At 27.5% G+C, this 17,873-nt stretch overlaps 7 protein-coding genes across 7 annotated transcripts; 3 read left to right on the top strand and 4 right to left on the bottom strand. All coding sequences in view use genetic code 12, as the record gives it.

Annotated features, from left to right (window-relative positions):
- Positions 1-75: 75 nt before the first annotated feature.
- ARO8 (bifunctional 2-aminoadipate transaminase/aromatic-amino-acid:2-oxoglutarate transaminase) lies at positions 76-1,554 on the bottom strand (the record flags this gene model as incomplete). The annotated part of the gene is made up of 1 exon (XM_051765802.1): positions 76-1,554. One exon carries the CDS (start codon positions 1,552-1,554, stop codon positions 76-78), a length of 1,479 nt encoding a protein of 492 aa, XP_051619079.1.
- A 901-nt stretch (positions 1,555-2,455) lies between these two features.
- On the top strand, positions 2,456-5,890 carry KGF54_005037 (DNA helicase; the record flags this gene model as incomplete). The annotated part of the gene is made up of 1 exon (XM_051765801.1): positions 2,456-5,890. One exon carries the CDS (start codon positions 2,456-2,458, stop codon positions 5,888-5,890), a length of 3,435 nt encoding a protein of 1,144 aa, XP_051619078.1.
- A 128-nt stretch (positions 5,891-6,018) lies between these two features.
- Positions 6,019-8,124, bottom strand: KGF54_005036 (aminopeptidase P; the record flags this gene model as incomplete). Its single annotated transcript, XM_051765800.1, has 1 exon — positions 6,019-8,124. One exon carries the CDS (start codon positions 8,122-8,124, stop codon positions 6,019-6,021), a length of 2,106 nt encoding a protein of 701 aa, XP_051619077.1.
- A 626-nt stretch (positions 8,125-8,750) lies between these two features.
- PDR6 (Pdr6p) lies at positions 8,751-11,779 on the top strand (the record flags this gene model as incomplete). Its single annotated transcript, XM_051765799.1, has 2 exons — positions 8,751-8,786; positions 8,849-11,779. 2 exons carry the CDS (start codon positions 8,751-8,753, stop codon positions 11,777-11,779), a joined length of 2,967 nt encoding a protein of 988 aa, XP_051619076.1.
- A 197-nt stretch (positions 11,780-11,976) lies between these two features.
- RFA1 (replication factor A subunit protein) lies at positions 11,977-13,851 on the bottom strand (the record flags this gene model as incomplete). The annotated part of the gene is made up of 1 exon (XM_051765798.1): positions 11,977-13,851. The coding sequence occupies one exon, from the start codon at positions 13,849-13,851 to the stop codon at positions 11,977-11,979; it is 1,875 nt and encodes a 624-aa protein (XP_051619075.1).
- Positions 13,852-14,530: 679 nt separating this feature from the next.
- Positions 14,531-16,006, top strand: KGF54_005033 (uncharacterized protein; the record flags this gene model as incomplete). Its single annotated transcript, XM_051765797.1, has 1 exon — positions 14,531-16,006. One exon carries the CDS (start codon positions 14,531-14,533, stop codon positions 16,004-16,006), a length of 1,476 nt encoding a protein of 491 aa, XP_051619074.1.
- A 37-nt stretch (positions 16,007-16,043) lies between these two features.
- Positions 16,044-17,600, bottom strand: KGF54_005032 (uncharacterized protein; the record flags this gene model as incomplete). The annotated part of the gene is made up of 1 exon (XM_051765796.1): positions 16,044-17,600. One exon carries the CDS (start codon positions 17,598-17,600, stop codon positions 16,044-16,046), a length of 1,557 nt encoding a protein of 518 aa, XP_051619073.1.
- Between the last annotated feature and the right edge of the window lie 273 nt (positions 17,601-17,873).

Raw genomic sequence — 17,873 nt, 5'->3', positions numbered from 1 at the left:
ATACCGCCATTACAAACTAAAATTAAATAGAAATTATTATATTTAATCAAATTTACTTACAGTTTTTAATTTATTTTAATCAAGTCCAAATTCAATACTAACCGCTTTACCAAATTTTTTTAAACCAAGTACCAATTGGTCCAAAGGTACAGCAGCGTAAGTACCTCTAAAAAATACCGAAGTTTTTTGAGCAGGGTTTGATGGTAAATTCTTTTGAGGTGGGGTTGATTGACCCTCAGATTTAAACCATGAACCAGGAATCATTAATGCACCTTGCTTTATACCTTGTTCATAAATCAATGATTCAATTTGAATTGGATCTTCACCCAATTCTTTAAATTTTGGATGTTTTGATACATCAATATGAACTGTGAAAAACATACCTGCAACTGGAGGTACATATGAACAAACATCTTTGGGGAAAAACTCTTCCACTGAATCAATGGCAACATCTCTTTTGTGAGTGTATTCAGCTCTTAAACCAATTAGCCAATCTAAATAACCTGATTGTCCCCAACTTTGAAGTAATGAATTTGTCATGGATTGAGTTAAACCGGATGGACATTGTATTGATACTTCGTGCAATCTTACATATCTTTCCAATAATCTTTGTTGACCAACAATCCAACCAAATCTTAAACCTGGAGCTAAAACTTTTGAAAATGAATCTAATCTTATTACTCTTCCTTCGACATCCATTGAAATAAATGATGGTACCATTGCTTTCAAAAATTCTTCATGTCCATGAACTGTTTTAGCTTTTCTTGCTTCTTTATCCTTTGTATAAGTTTCCATTTGTAAGAAATAATAAGGTTCATCTTCAACAATTATAATATCATATTTACATGCTATTTCATAAATTCTTTTTCTTCTTTCTGCACTTAATGATGAACCTGTTGGATTTTGACCTGTTGAAATCGTATATAATAATTTTGGTTTATTACCAACCCAATTGGCTAATAATTTTTCTAATGCTTCTGGTAAGATACCATAATCATCCATTGTTACAGGTACATTATTAATTCCTTGACCATTGGAAGTTTCCAATGCAGATGAAAATGAATATTCTTCTACTAAAATTGAATCACCTCTTGAACAAAAAGTTCTTAAGGTTGAATCCCAAGATTCAGTATTACCAACAGATGCAATTAAATCCCAATCTTCATAAGGAACTTTATGAACCATATCAGTATGTTCCTTTAAAAAACTAATAATTTCTGGTTGACCTTCAGTATAACCATATTGTAAAGATCTTGCTAATTCAATTTGGTTTGGTTCGTTTTGCTCGGGTTTTTTAAAGACCTCAATAGTAGTTTTAGTTTCATCAGTTAATGGTGCACCAATTCCTTTTGTAAATGATGGAGTTGGAACATCTGCTGATATCTTGTTAAATGGAAAATAATCTGATAATGGTAAACCACCTCCCAAGAAAGTCATTCCTGGTAACTTATAATATTTAAATGCATCTTTTAATGGTGAATTTTGTCTTGATTTTGCTTCACCAGATAATAAATGTGTTAAATCTTTAGATTTATGAGATTTTCCTTGAGTCATTTTTGAATATATATGAATAGTTAGCGCAATTGAATTTTATAAAAGTCAGATTAAATAAACGATTGTCGATTTATTGAAGTATATATACTAATAAGACTGATTTAGTTTGTAGATTTTATGACTAAATTTGAATTATAGCGAGTAATCTTGAACTATAATGGATTTTAATTTTGAAACGGAATTAATACAAGTATTGTATTTGAAAAATTTTGGAATCTTACTAATAAAATTTATTTTGTGTTAATTAATAAAGGAAAAGATAAAGAAATATTTGATGTTAAAAAAAGTTAGCGTTAAATTTCCAAATTTTATTTATTATTACTCATTCGAGAATTTCATTCAAATCTGTTTGAATAAACTTATACGAAAATAATCTAATTTACTATACGGTAAAACACGGCTAAAATATTACAAAACGTTTTTTTCAAGAAGTCAATGAGTGAAATTCTATTTGTGAAATGGTAGTATTACATTGACATTAATAGTATTTGTTCTGTATCATAAATTAAATATATATAAATGTAATGAATAAAATTCAATGTTAAACTTCAACAGTTATTTGTTATTTTGTGTATTTTGTGTATAGATTCTAATTTATTTGTCAGATTTTGAGATGTTTCAAATAATGTCTTTTTTCTAAAAATTGCGACACTTTATGCATTATTATTACAATAAAGGCAACCAAAAATATATTAAAGATCTGTTTCAAATTTGAAACACATTTTATTTTCTCACATAATTCCTACCACATCTTGTTTAAATGGCAAAATAAGTAATTAATAATATAAGTCTTTCCATCATTTCACTTCTTGTTCATAGCTTAAGACTTAGTCACCAAAAATACTTTTTTATTTACGTAATAAGGTATCATTTAATTAATTATTAGGTTGTCAGAATTTTGATGCAAGTTACTAAAACAAGGTTTTTTGTTCCTCAAGAAGAGCCCATAGTTACTGAAAAAGAGTCACAACAATCTACAAATACAAATGAGGAAGGTAGTTTATTTGTACCAGATGAAGAAGATGATCAAGATGATGAAGATATAGATAGTAGTCCAAGAAAAAAGAAGAAGAAATCTGATACACGTCTTAAGGATACGACTATTTCATTGGAAAAATTTGAAAAAGAAATTAGATCAATAGTTGGAGATATTTCACCTTTAATTTTAAATTATTTATATGATAAATTTTCAACTGGTCAAGATAGTATTAGACATGCAGTTGATGAGTTATTTACAAATCCACCAGACCTTGATAACTTGACGCGTCATAATAATGGAACTCAACTTCAAACTTCAAGAATTCAAACTCAATCACCAGGTAAATCCCAATCACCTTCAAATAGACCAACTTCTTTGAAAAGGAATAACACCGATGAGATAAATGAATTAAATAAAAGAATGCATTTGGCATCAGAAGCAATTAGAAAAGAAATCGAAGCAAATTCTTGGAGTAGATATGTTGGAACTTTAGATGTACAAGCGTGGGCAACTAGACCAACAATGAAACCATTACAATACCAAGAAACCATGACGGTTAAGAGATTGATACCTAGAAATTCAACAATGCAAAAAAGTTCCATTATAAGGTTGTATTTAAATGACAGGGAAATTGCGAGATTACCAGAAGATTTAACTAGGATTTTTAGTCCATTAATTGATTTAAATATTGTCGAATTTAAAGTGATTGTTTTAGAAACAACAAAAAGAAGATTATCAACTGGTGATTCATTTGTTATTCAAATTGAAATTTACCTAAAAGATACTGGATTTATTAAAAACATCGATTCAATTGAAAATCCAGATTTGAAAAGAGCTGGTGCGAATTTTAATTTTGCTACAGAAAGTGAAGGTGAGGCGGCTCTAAGATTAAGGCAATTTGCCATATCAAATCTTTTTGAAAAATTAAAATTAAAACCATTAAAATTAAATAATGATCAAAAAGTGGATGATGATAATGGAGCAAATGAAGCTGCTGCAATAAATGAAGTGCAAAACTTGGATGAAAATGTAGATTCAGAAACTGAAGAACCAGTAGATGAAGTAAATTTAGATCAATTAAGGCAATTTTATCAAGCTAACAATCAGTCAAAATTACTAGAATCATTACCAGAAACAACAAAACCACCAGAAAAAAACTTCAAATTAGATTTGAGAGAATATCAAAGACATGGATTAGCATGGATGTTAGCAAGAGAGAAAGAAGTTGATGTGTTAGAGCAATGTTCTGGAGAGTTTCAATTATCAACTGAAACAAGAAAATCAATTGAAGAGACGGGTGTTATGAATCCACTTTGGAGAAAATATAAGTGGCCAGTGTTTGGACTGAATCCTGAGGAAGTTCAACAAACTCAAGTTGCAACTCAAAGTCAATCAGATAATTATTTCTATGCTAATTTATATAATGGTGAACTATCAATTGAAAAACCAATAATTAAAACTAGCGTGAAAGGAGGTATATTAGCAGATGAAATGGGGTTGGGTAAAACAATTGCGACATTAGCACTAGTCAATTCAGTTCCGTATGATATCAGTGAAGAAAACACCAAAAAAAGATATGCATCCAAAACAACATTGATTGTGGTTCCTATGTCATTATTATCTCAATGGAAAGATGAGTTTGAAAAAGCCAACAATAATTTGAAACATACATGTCGATTATATTATGGTGATGAAACAGAATTGGACCTTTCAAGATCTTTATGTAATTTAGATGAATCTTCGAAAATACCAGTTGTTGTAATTACTACGTATGGAACAATTTTAAATGAATTCACAAGAATGTCAAAACATCGAAATCACAAGGGAGAATTACCAAAGCAAGGATTGTATTCAGTTAAATATTTCAGAATCATCTTAGATGAAGGTCACAATATTAGAAATAGAAATACAAAAACTGCAAAATCAGTTTATGAGTTAGAAGCTACTAGAAAATGGGTATTAACAGGTACACCAATAGTTAATAGATTAGATGATTTATACTCGCTAGCAAAATATTTAGAACTTGATCCATGGAATAATTTTTCATATTGGAAAACATTTGTTACATTACCATTTGAACAGAAAAAAATATCACAAACTTTAGATGTTATCAAGTCTATTTTAGAACCAATCTTTTTAAGAAGAACTAAGAATCAAAAGAAAAACGGTAAACCATTAGTTGAATTACCTGCAAAGGAAGTTGTTATTGAAGAAATTAAATTTAATGATCAAGAAGCAAAATTATACCAGTGGTTCAAATCAAAAGCTTATGAATCGTTCTCAGAAGGTGTAAAATCTGGTCAACTATTACGTCAATATACTCAAATTCTAACTCATATCTTAAGGTTAAGACAAGTTTGTTGTCATCCTGATTTAATTGGTGGGGCTCATGAAATGGATGATGATGTTATTGATTTAGAATCAGATGAAGAAATGAAGACGTTCTTGAAATCAGTTAAAGAACAAAGTAAGCAGTTTTTAAATGATACAGAAGTTAAACAAACAATGTATAAATTATATGATGTTATAAAAGAAGAAAATGAATGTTCAATATGTACAACAAGTCCAATTCCACAAAATGAATTGACAATTACACCATGTGGTCATACTTTTTGTTTTTCTTGTATATTGGAACATTTAGATTTCCAATCTGATTCAAATAGACCAAAATTATGTCCAAATTGTCGTGAACCAATTTCAAAATACAAATTATTTAGAGTAAGAAATCAAAAAGTTACAAGTAAAGAAATCAAATTCCACACTCAAAGTTCAACTAATAAAAATTATGATTTTCAAATTTACTTGTATGATCCAAATAGAACAAGTTCTAAAATCCAAGCACTAATCAAACATCTTAATGTTTTACAAATCCAAGCTCCTAATTCAAAAGTTATTGTTTTCTCGCAATTTGCATCATATTTGGATATCTTAGAAGTTGAATTGAAATTAACATCAGATGATTTTATAGTTTACAAATTTGATGGTAGATTAAATATGAATGATAGATCAAAATTATTAAATTCATTTAATGAATCTTTAAGTAATGGTAAAATCGCAATATTATTATTAAGTTTAAAAGCTGGTGGTGTGGGATTAAATTTAACAACTGCATCAAGAGCATTTATGATGGACCCCTGGTGGAGTCCAAGTATAGAAGATCAAGCAATAGATAGAATTCATAGAATTGGACAAAATGAAACTGTTAAAGTTGTTAGATTTATAATGGAAAATAGTATTGAAACTAAAATGTTGAAAATTCAAGAACGGAAAAAACAAATTGGTGAAGCCGTGGGAGTTGAAGAAGAAGAAAGAAGGAAAAGAAGAATTGAAGAAATTCAAATCTTATTTGAAGAATAAGGTGGTGGTGGTGGTGGTGATGAAAAATTAGCATATAAATAATGACGTAATGAGAATGTAAATAGAGTTAATGAAGTTATCCTTAAAATATATATGATATTTGCATTTATAACTATTAACAAACAATATCATGTACTATATGGTTCAGTTTCTCTTCTCAACCATTTGTAAGCAAAACTATTTTTATCAAAACTACCACTTAATTCATTCCAAATATTTGAATGGTAATTGTTAATCCATTTAATTTCATCACCAGTTAATAGCTTAACATCAATTAATTTTCTACAAAATGGAACTTTTGTAATAGTTTCAAATTCTAGAAATTTTTTACCATTATAAGTTAGTGAACTTTCTTTAATAAACATAACATTTTCAATTCTAATACCATAATCACCTTCTTTGTAAAAACCAGGCTCATTTGAAATTAAATTACCTGCTTGTAATGGATTTACTGCAGCATTAGGTCTTGGACCAATTCCAATAGGACCTTCATGAACGTTTAAATATGCTCCAATTCCATGACTTGTACCATGACCATAATCTAAGCCGTATTTCCATAAAAATTGTCTTGCTATTGAATCTATTAAATTTCCAGTTGACCCTTCCGGAAATTTTAATGTTGATAATGCTATATTACCTTTCAACACCAATGTATAATTTCTAATTTCTTCTTTTGTTGGTGTTCCATAATGAATAGTTCTGGTTGTGTCAGTTGTGCCTTCTAAAAATTGTGAACCTGAATCATTCAAATAGATTTTATCTGGATTTATTATTGATGATGAGCCTTTTATTGGTTTGTAATGAATAATGGCACCATTTGCACCTGAAGCACTTATAGTATCAAACGATAATCCAACAAAATTGTCTTCTTGTTTTCTGAATTCACTCAATTTTTCATCAGCTGCAACTTCATCAATCATTTCCTGATTAGTATTTAATTCAAGTTCTAACCAAGAAAAAAACTTGATCAATGCTCTGCCATCTTTCAAATGCGCAATCTTGGCACCTTCTAATTCCGTTGAATTTTTTATAGCCTTCAATAACTCTACTGTTGATAATCCTTCGTTGAATGAACATTTTAAATTTCGTACAACTTCCCAATTTGAATTATTTGGAATGAAAAATTTTTTGTTTTTTAAACTAAATTCTTTGGATATAGAATTTAATGAATTATAAAATTGATCATATTCTTCAATTGTTACTCCAATATCTTCTAATGAATTTTTGATTGTACTGGATAGTCTATCTTTGCCAATGTAAAATTTAATTTCAGTTTTAGTCAATATTATGAAACTATAAAACACTGGATTATAGGGTATATCTGAACCTCTTAAATTTAAAAACCATGCAATCTCATCTAATGAAGTTATTACAACTCCTTCAATATCATCTTTGAATAATTTATCCTTGACTTCTTGTATTTTGGTTTTGGAATCTTTACCAGTAAAACTTATATCTAATTGTTTAATTTCTCCCAAAGTTGAAGTCGGTAATGACTCAAATTGTTCCCATATTTTATTTACTAGATTATCAAGTACTGGTACAAATTCAATTGATGCTTTAGGTGTCTTTGCCAATTGTTTTTCAATTATGGAATTAAATTTTTGAAATTGTTTATAAGTAATTAATTTTGGATCAATACCAATTCTAACTTTTTTACCACTGTCTAAACTTAATTGTGAAGCTTGAATTACTGTCCATTCTTCCCAACTTGGTTCATCTTTTGCCCCTTGTTTCAATAAAATCCAATTAAAATCGAATTCATCTAAAGCTTGAGTAAAATATCTACCATCTGTTGATAACGCTGCAGTACCTTGAGTAAAATCATCACCGGTAAAATTATTCAAATCTCTTGTTACTATTGCAACTCCAGCACTACCACTGAAACCACTAATAAAACTTCTTTTTTGATCATAAGCACTAACATATTCACTTTGATGTTGATCTTCACTTGGGATAATATATATTCCTAAATCATTCTTTGACATTTCTTTTCTTAAACTTTCTAATCTTTTTGAAGTATTAACTTCTTTTGCTTCAGGTAAACATAATGATGAAGTATCTAAAGTAAAAATTGAATTTGCTCTTGATTGATGTAAACCATCTTTTGAACCACTATTGATTCTATTAAGATTAATTCTTTTAATTAATGATGATGATTTTCTATTAGTTCTTGATAATAAACCTGGAGAACAAGTACAATTTGCACATTGAGCTCTTGATACTCTAGACATGATTTAATATACTATGTAATATAATGATAATAATCTAAGTCTATATTTGAATTTTAAAATGATAAAAATAAGTTACGCAAGGCTCAAAAAATAAATGATGTATAAAATATATAATTTATAATAAATAAATATTATTATAAATATTTTTTGTGTATAGAAATCAACTGATGAATTAGATAAAAAAAAAAGGACTATTTAAATATATATTACGTATAATTAATAATAACTTAATGTATAATAATGTATAAATTTTGCTCTGGAAAAAAGTGAAAGTATAATAATCATCTCATTTCGAAAAAAGTTTAAGATGAATACTTTTGAAATTAACCGAGCTTCTGTCTATAGCACTAATAGATTGTTTCAAATTGTTGGATTTATCGATATCCACCTGACTGAATTCAGCGTTGCAAGTAATCGTTAGCGTTTATTTTTTTACCAGCATATATAACGTATATATGTACACGACCTTCTTATATAACATGCACTCAACTTACAGGACCTTACCCAAATGGGAAGTCTAGATTTATGTACATACTTTAGTTTTTACAACCAAATTTTGCTACTTGAAACCAAACAACTAAATCAATTTAAAACTCAAATTCTTTGAATAAGTATCGAGCTGTTTCATGTCAACTCAATTGGATGTGAATAATGTCATTAAAGTACGTAACATTATTTGTTTTAGTTTTGAAAAGAAACTTTAACTAACAACTATCGCTAATAGCATATAGAATTACTTTATACATCAAAAGATGCAAGTCAAATTAATTTGGTACAAGAACAATTACAACAGTTCCAAAAACATGAACATAGCTATGAATTAGGAATAGAATTATTGAAAAATCAAAACAATCAAGTTAGATATTTTGGTGCATTGACTATTACTGTCTATTTAAATACATATGGATCAAATGAATTTTTGATTAAGTTTAAAGAATTACTGTATAATGTTCAGCAGTTAATGCAAGAAAATTTTAATGGTAATTTGTTCATAATAAGAAAATTATTAAGTAATTTATCAAACATTTATATACAAAATTTTGAGAACATAGATCCAATATTGGCATTTATCTCCATTTTAACTAAGAACGAAAACGAAAGTGTTCAAAACTTTTTATTAAACTTGTCAGACTTAAAGCAAATACAAGTTTTAATACTATTTTTTGAGATACTAGCAGAAGAAATTCAAAAGCTTATAACATTTTCACCTGAATTGCATTTACTCATTCATCAATCTTTATTTTTACATTTATTAAAATTATATGATTTTCTACTAAATCAATACTCTAACTTATCAACTGATACTTTATTACTACTGTTAGACTGTCTAAGTGCTTGGGTCATTTATATTTCGAAAGCTGAAGCAAGATCTGAACAAAGATATACCAATGATTTAAATTTATTGATTACATTTACAATGAAAAAATTGGGAGAAGATTTTGATGTTGAAAAAATGGAATCTTACAACAAAACTTTTACAGTTGTAACTGAATTTATTGATAATATACCCAGGGTAATTAATCCTTTTAAAAGCAAATTACTGGAAATTTTCTTCGGTACGGGGAACTTTGGTATTACTTTTTTAAACTCAATTTTTTCAGATCAAGATTTATTGGAAGAATATAGAATGGAAATTGATAATTACATAAACCTTTTGGTGAACTTTTTGGATTCCAACATCATTCATATGACTAGACATTTGCTCGATGAAAGTACATATAATATACTTAAGACTCTCATTGCTTTAACTGATGCTAATGGAAGGCCAATTATTGATGAGAATATAAGTTTTCAATTGATCTCATTTTGGGAAGACTTTTGCAATACATTAATTGATGATGAAGATGTGATAAAAGAGATATTGCATAATGATCAAAAATCAATTGATGAATATAATCAAAGAAGAACGTCCATACTTATGGAAGTTGCTGTAATATATTTCAAAAAGATACAAAGATTTTCAAATGAAACGACTCAAGAGTTTACAAGATATCGTACAGTAGTTTCTGATTTATTTATACTATTCTATACTTTGTTAGGAATTCCATTATTTGCCACAATTTGTGACTCGATTGGTTCAGATTTAATTATATCAGAAGCTGCAATTTATCTACTACATAAAATCACAGTAGATATACGATTTTATGACGATGAAGACGATGATGATACCAGAAACATGCCATTGATCAACCAATTTGATAATTTATTTAGTAAGAATCTTCTAGAACTAATTAAAAATAATTTAAGAGATCAACATATAACTATAAGTTTATTAAATTTAATGTCAATTTTACCATTTTTTTACAAATCAGAAGCAGGTAATAAATATTTAGCATCAAGTTTTGAATTTTTATTTGATATTATTAATAACAATCCAGATGAAAGATTATCATTAATTGCTTCTAAAACAGTTTTCAAAATATGTCAAAATGCTGAAAATAAATTGATTCCATTTTTACCTCAACTAGAATTAATTTTGGCTGAAATGTTAAGAAATCAAACAATAGATGGGTTAATTCGTGAACGTATTACTTTTTCATATATGTCCATAGTAAGATCACAAAAAAATCAAAAGGAGTTGGGAGATAAAATATTTGCAATTTTACAAATTATAATACAACAAAAACAACATGTTAATGAAGAACACAATGAAGACTATGTTACTAGTTTGATTGCTTGCATTAATGAGATTGGAAAAGCATGTCAATACCCAGAAGAAATTGAAGATTATTTCAATCCAACACAATTAGAAGAGTTTAAATCGTATTGGTCGGTGGATCCATTAAATATCAGAAGTTTAATATTAGAAAGTCTCAAAATTTTTTCATTAGATTCTGACTTTTTGAGTCAAAATACAATAGTCACTGAAAAATGTTGCTACATTTTAAAATCGGGATTAAATGAAACAATACCAGGACCTTTTACGTTTAATTTAAATTTAATATTTCAGTATATAATTGCAAAAGCATCAAGGTCAAATACTGCTTCAATAGATTATATTCATCAATTGTTAATAAGTGTAATATTAACGAACTTTAAACTAATTGAACCGGTTCAACTAGAACAAGTTTTAACAAAGGTCATTTTGGACATTGAATCAATGATCAAATTAGATGAAGACTTAATAAAATCATCTTTAGATGTATTCACTTCAATAATTGAACTAAAGCCAAGTTTATTAATTTACTCATCGGATATTTTCAATTATATTTTACAATTTGCACTAAATGCTTTTGTCAAATCTGAAACATCAATAATTAAATCAACAATAAAATTCTGGAACACATTAGCAGTTTTGAAAAAGGGTAATCAAAAAGATCAAGAATACATTAGGAACTTTATTACAAATGATTCAACTGGCACATCATTAGGTTTTAAATTAATAGAAAATCTAACATTAGCATTTATATTATCACCAAGATCGAATTTAGATTATTATTATCCATTGCTTAGAACATTTATAAGTAAGTATTCAATTGAGTTTAAAAAATGGGTATCTGTAGTTTTAGAAACAAATCAAGTAGGTAAAGATAGTCTAACAAAAGATGAAATAAATCAATTTATTGGGAAATTAATGCTTACTAGAGGTCAAAGAGTAGCCAATAATGTTTTAAAAGAATTTTGGTTGAAAATTAACAAATTAGTGGAATATTAAATAGATTTTTTATTAATGTATATAATCAGATTCACAAGAATATGGATTTGTAGATTTTATTTTATTTTCTTGGATTCACAAATTTGTTTGCAAAATTTATTCAGAACTCAAATCAAATTATTAATTGTCTCAAATATCTCAAAACACAAACGATTTATATCAAAGTAGTATTATACAAAGAACTAAAAAAAAAAATATTAAACATTAGCTAATTTATCACATAATAATTCACACTCAGCATTGAAATCTAATTCGCTTAAACCATTACATTGGAAACGAGTTTTTAAGTTATCATTAAAACTTTCTTGTCTTGCTTTAATTCTAAAATTGAATTCTTTAAAATAAGCTTTTGATATAATTTCTGCAACTTTTGATGATTCATTTTCTTTTGAAATTTTCATTAATTCATTTGCATCCATACCTAATAATTTTTTGGCTTGTTCATCAAATAATGTAACCCACATTTGATCTGTTTCATCAATTATTGATATATATAAGATATAACGCCATGTTGGTGTTTCATAAGTAGTATCACATTTTTCACATCTGTATCCATCTCCAGTTTCAACTAATTTTTTATTACAAGTTAAAGCAGGTTTACTTGAATCAGCACTTTGTGTTATATTTGTACAAGCTGGATAAGCAAAATTTTCTGGTTTGGCATATGAAAATGCAGCTTTTACTGTAAAATAAGCTGGTTTATCATCCAAGTCTTCACATGCACTATTAATCTCTGCAATTGTTTTACGTTCTGATAAATTCAATCCATGAGACCCAGTTGATTCAGATTTCAAAGATTTATAATTTTCATTAACACCTTTACTATCATACCAACCCTTTAATTGATAACTTTCTGGAGTACCTGGGTTAGGAATCAATGATCCAGATTGAGTTAAACCTAAACTTCTACCGTTAAAATCTTGAACTTTACAAGCTTTAAAAGCAATAACGGTACCTTCTTCAACATTGAAATCAACTGCTGTATTATTCCAAAGTCCAACATCAATTGCAAATCCTGTTTCATCAACAATTGTAATATCTCTTCTTTCAAATGCTCTACCAGTAGATTTTGCTGTAATTTGGAATGGTTCTTTTACTAATTTTAATGCACCAAGTACATCAATAATTGCATTTGGTTCTAAATTTTGAATTTGATCTAATTTAACGAAGTTGAAATTTAATTTTGGTACATCTGATTCATCAAAACATTCATTTATAATAGTATCTCTATCTAATTGTAATTCATATGGATGAGTTAAATTATTAAATTTTTTTCTTGCTGCAGAAACTTTTGCTTTTGAAATATAATAAACTTTACCTTCTTCCACCAAGTTATGAACTTTTTCTGCAACTTCATTAAAAGCTGAAGCTTTGATTTCATCTGATTCATCTAAAAAGTTAACACTTAAAACTTTTCCTTCACCTTTAGAATTTGACCAAGATCTTAAATCTCCTTTATATGATACTCTTGCTTTTATAGTCCAATTATTTTGATATGGAGATAAAGTTTCAATAGGTGAAACTCTTGGTGCTGGTTCTCCGGAAGGATATGTATTAGTTGGTTTTTGATTGGAAGTAAAAGGATTATGAATATTTGACTGTGCAGTTGATTGAGCTATTGGAGGAGTTTGACCGATATTAGCACCTGGTGTTTGCTCTTTTTCAGATTTAGGTTGTAATATAAAATTATCTTCTTCTGGATGTTCTGAAAAATATGTATCAATTGCTGTTAATGTATTAGTTGGTTTTTCTCCGATAGTTGAAATTACTTCGAAATCATTAATTATAACAAAATGTTTGACCGTTGCCATTGCACTATAATCATTTACTTGAATATAACAATATCTGTTACAGTTATTATTCTCCAAATATGGAGTACATTTTTCTTCAACTATACCTTGACATGAAAAAACGCCATCAGTAACTAATACTCTGTATTTTTTTTGATCATTATGTGTAGCAACTGCTTTTAAATTAGTGACTTGTAAATTTATTGGACCTGTTACTTGATCTTGAGAATCTTTTGAAAATAATTTCTTTAAAACGCCATTTGTTAATTGAATTGGTGACATATTTGATTGATTGTACTAAGATTGATCTGGAAATATAACGTGTCTGATTTATTTGTTTGTAAAAAAAGTAAACTTTTAACACGCGTTGATCCTTAAATAAAAAATTATACAAAAATCTGGTCACGTGAACAGATAGCTCCAAATAAATCCATCCCCAAGACAATCAGTACAGGTTCAGGTGGTAATTAAAATTTTGCATTTGAGATTAAGAGTGACGAATACGTTCACAATATTAGGATATGACCTCTTGCTTCCAATATTAGCATTATTAGGAGTGGAATGACTGCTCGGTCTTAATTTAAAGTCCTAAATTAAAAGTTGAATGCCTTCGATTTTCAAATTTCAATAGAGAACAGATACGAATATTCAGTATTTTAGGCTTTTCTGCAATTATTACTCAGCAAACTCCACTCATCATCAAATTCTAAGGATCTATAATTGATCAATTTTCAAAATAAATATGTCGTGTAAAATTCAATCAGCATATGGTTGCGCAAATTAATTTTGGTAGCTCTGGTTTCAAATAATAAAAAAAAAGAAAATTAAGTTGCACCTAAATTTAAAAATCAAATGGTTGTGAAATAATAAATTAATTTATTTATAAACATTCACAAGTCCTAAAACATTAAATTTATCACCCATACCTTGCAACTGGTATTCCATATCAAGTACTACGACTATGGCGGGCTTATCGGATAATGAAGAAAATGAATTTACAACATCAAAATTAGAATTAAATTCTAATTTAAAACAAGATTTAAATAAAATGAAATTAAAACAATTGAATGAATATGAAGATAAAATTAAAGAAGAATTTAAAAAATTATCCAAAACTTACTTAAAAAATAGAATATCAAGAATTGACAATATAATAGAATCATTAGTATCATCAATTAAAATAGCTCAAGAAAATGATAAATCTTGGTTAAAAATTTATAATTTTGAAATTGAAACAATTAATAATATTTTAACAAATACTGAAGATTTAATAATGGTAAAAAATGGAACTATTCCTCAGAAACCAGATTTATTAAAATTAGATGAATATGAAGAAGAATTAAAAGAAATTTTTTCAAATTTACAAAGTCCTTTTGATTTTGATGATACTTTTAAATATGATAATAAAGAAATTTCAACAAATTTAAACAATCACCACGAAAATTTAAATAAATTGCCATTTCCCTTTTTGTTCAATGATTGTTTTAAACCATATAGAGATGAATTAAAAAGTATAAATTCTTCAAAAGATTACGAACTGAAATTGATAAAAAATAATTTTAAACATAATTCTGAAATTATATGGAAACAATATTATTCAAATTTATTAAATTACAAAACAAAACTAGTTAAAGAAACGGATCATAGATTAACAGAACTATATAAAGATTATCAATTATTCAGTCAAAACAAAAATGAAATTTCACTAGATAATTATTACTATCGAAGTTTAATATCACCAGAATATTTATATTCCACAATAGATAATGAAAAAAATTCATTAACTTCATCAACAACGGAAGAAATTACAAACTTTAATCATGATACAAATTATTTCGATCTAGATACAAGATTAAACCCGAAGAACAAAATTCAATTATCAATGATACGACAAAACATTCTTAAAAATTCAAAATTAGAAAATATTCAAAAATCAATTAAAAGAACTTATCATGACGCATTTGAAGATGAAGAAATAAACCAACCAGTAGATGACCTAGATAAAGATTTAAATTTGATTAGATCAAATATAGCACTTAAGAAATCACGTCATATAGAAGAAATTGTAACAGAAGAAGAAGATGAAGATGATAATGATATGGAAGGAGAATTAATGCATTTAAATGATTTTACTTCAGAATCTTCATCTTCGTCACCTCCACCATCAGGGGAAGAACTAGATGATCATTCAGATAATGAAGAGTTAGAAGAGGATGAAGATGCAACAAAAAAAGAAATTTATATCCCAAGAATTATTAGATCATTGTGTGAATCAGTTTATGAAGAATATGATGTCGAAGAAGATATGAATGAAGAAGAATTAAAAGAAAGGAGCCTATATAAGAATGTCTTACAACAAACTAATTCGCTAATTGATGAAAATAATAAATTTATTATGCAAAATTTACCACCACTTGAAAGCTTTCCGACATTGTGAAAAAAGGCTACAAGTACATAGAATTATATAATATTCATTAATCTTTTTCTAATAATATATTTGCATTTTTCAAATTTGAATCTTCAATCGTTTTATCCAAGTTTTCAATAAATTTAAATGATTTATTTGAACTATCAGATAATGTAAATTTATCCAGTTTCTCCAATCCATAATCTTGTGAATTATTTTCTAGCACAAATTTTAACCATTCAAATAACACCGTTAATTTATCTTGTACATTTAATTTTCTCACTAGTCTTTTACCATTTGGAAATCTTATTTGTACTCTTGTAATTGGTTGTTCTGTTGGTTCTGGATGATCTATAACTTTTATAGATTCAAATGGATCTTTTGGTTCTTCTATAATTTCTTCATCTTCTAATTCTGGTGGTCCACTATCTTCTTCATCTTCATCACTATCTAGATCAATAGCATTTTCAATTGAATTCCCATTACTATTACTATTACTATTACTTCCATTATCCATTACACTTTGTTTCATAGCTAATTCAATTTGTTGTTCTTCAGTTAAGCTATCAGGATCAATTTTTCTTTCATGTTTAATTAATGGATTATTAACTTGAGGATTTAAACTAAATTCATCTAAAAATTTATAAATTTCATCAATCCATTTTTGTACTTGTGGTACTTCACCATCTTTCCATTTCATTACTCTTTCACCAGTTAATGGATCTAAGATAGCTAAATGAGGTAATTTATCAACATGATAAAAATTTATATAACTTTCTCCATCAAATGTATCCTTTTGATATTGTAAAAAAATAAAATTTTCTCTTACAATTTGTTTTATTCTTGAATTTGACCAAAAATCTCTATTAAATACTTGTGATTGAAATTCTGATGAATCTTGTATATTAATTAAAATCCATTTTGATTCTTCTTTTGCTTGATTTCTTGCTTGATCTAAATTTAATATTGAAATTATATCAAAAGGTGGTCTAAATAAATTGGCTAATCTCCTTTGAGTTGATGTTAATTCTGTATCTCTATCTTGTCTAAGTCGCCTTCTACGACCTCCATTATTTCTTGTACTACTTATTACTTCTATATCATCATTATCTTCTTCATCTGAGTCCAAAATTTCTATATCATGATTATTAGTGTTATTTGATGTATCGTAATATTCATCATCCTCTTCTTCGTCATTATCATTGTCATCATCGTCATCATATGCATTATAAGAATTTATCAGTCTATCATTAAAATTGAAACCTTGATGAAAGATTCCTTGTTGTCTTTGTCCAAATATATCAACAGGTCTATTCATTGGATTCATTGCACCTGAAAATCCTCCAAATGAATCAATTAAAGTTTCATGTCTATGTATATTTGTATCTGCTTCTCGTACTTCTTCTCCTCCATATGCTTGTTCTTGTAATTGTTTTGCATAAGATTCATCAGATGTGGCAGTATTATTATTATTATTTGAGTTTCCACCACCATGTTGACCAGATTCCATATATAAAGTTACAGCTAACTCCAAATCACCACCTGTTACTTCTAGGAATTGTTTTGCAATTGATTCATCCTCTATACCAGTTACTGCTAAAAATGTTGGGATTTGTTCATCCATTATTTACAAGATTAATGATCTGAATGAATTTGAATAAATATAAGGTATTGATCTATTAAATAATTTTGTTATGTAAATTTCAAGTAATAATTTTATTGTTGCAAATTTGAAAATGGCAAATTATAATTATTATTAAGCTACTTAATAATATTTAATATGAATAAATGATTAAATACTCTAATAGTAGTAATTAGAGCAAGAGAAAAATGTAAATGTACGTACAGACTTTAGTGAGAAGTTTGGGTCGGGAATATCTTACTCTGGGACGCCATA

Source organism: Candida jiufengensis (genome assembly GCF_024610255.1).
Source record: "Candida jiufengensis strain CBS 10846 chromosome Unknown scaffold1, whole genome shotgun sequence".
NCBI lineage: Eukaryota > Fungi > Ascomycota > Pichiomycetes > Serinales > Debaryomycetaceae > Lodderomyces > Lodderomyces jiufengensis.
Note: the sequence above shows the minus strand (reverse complement) of the source record. Positions and strands in the feature narration are given on the sequence as shown.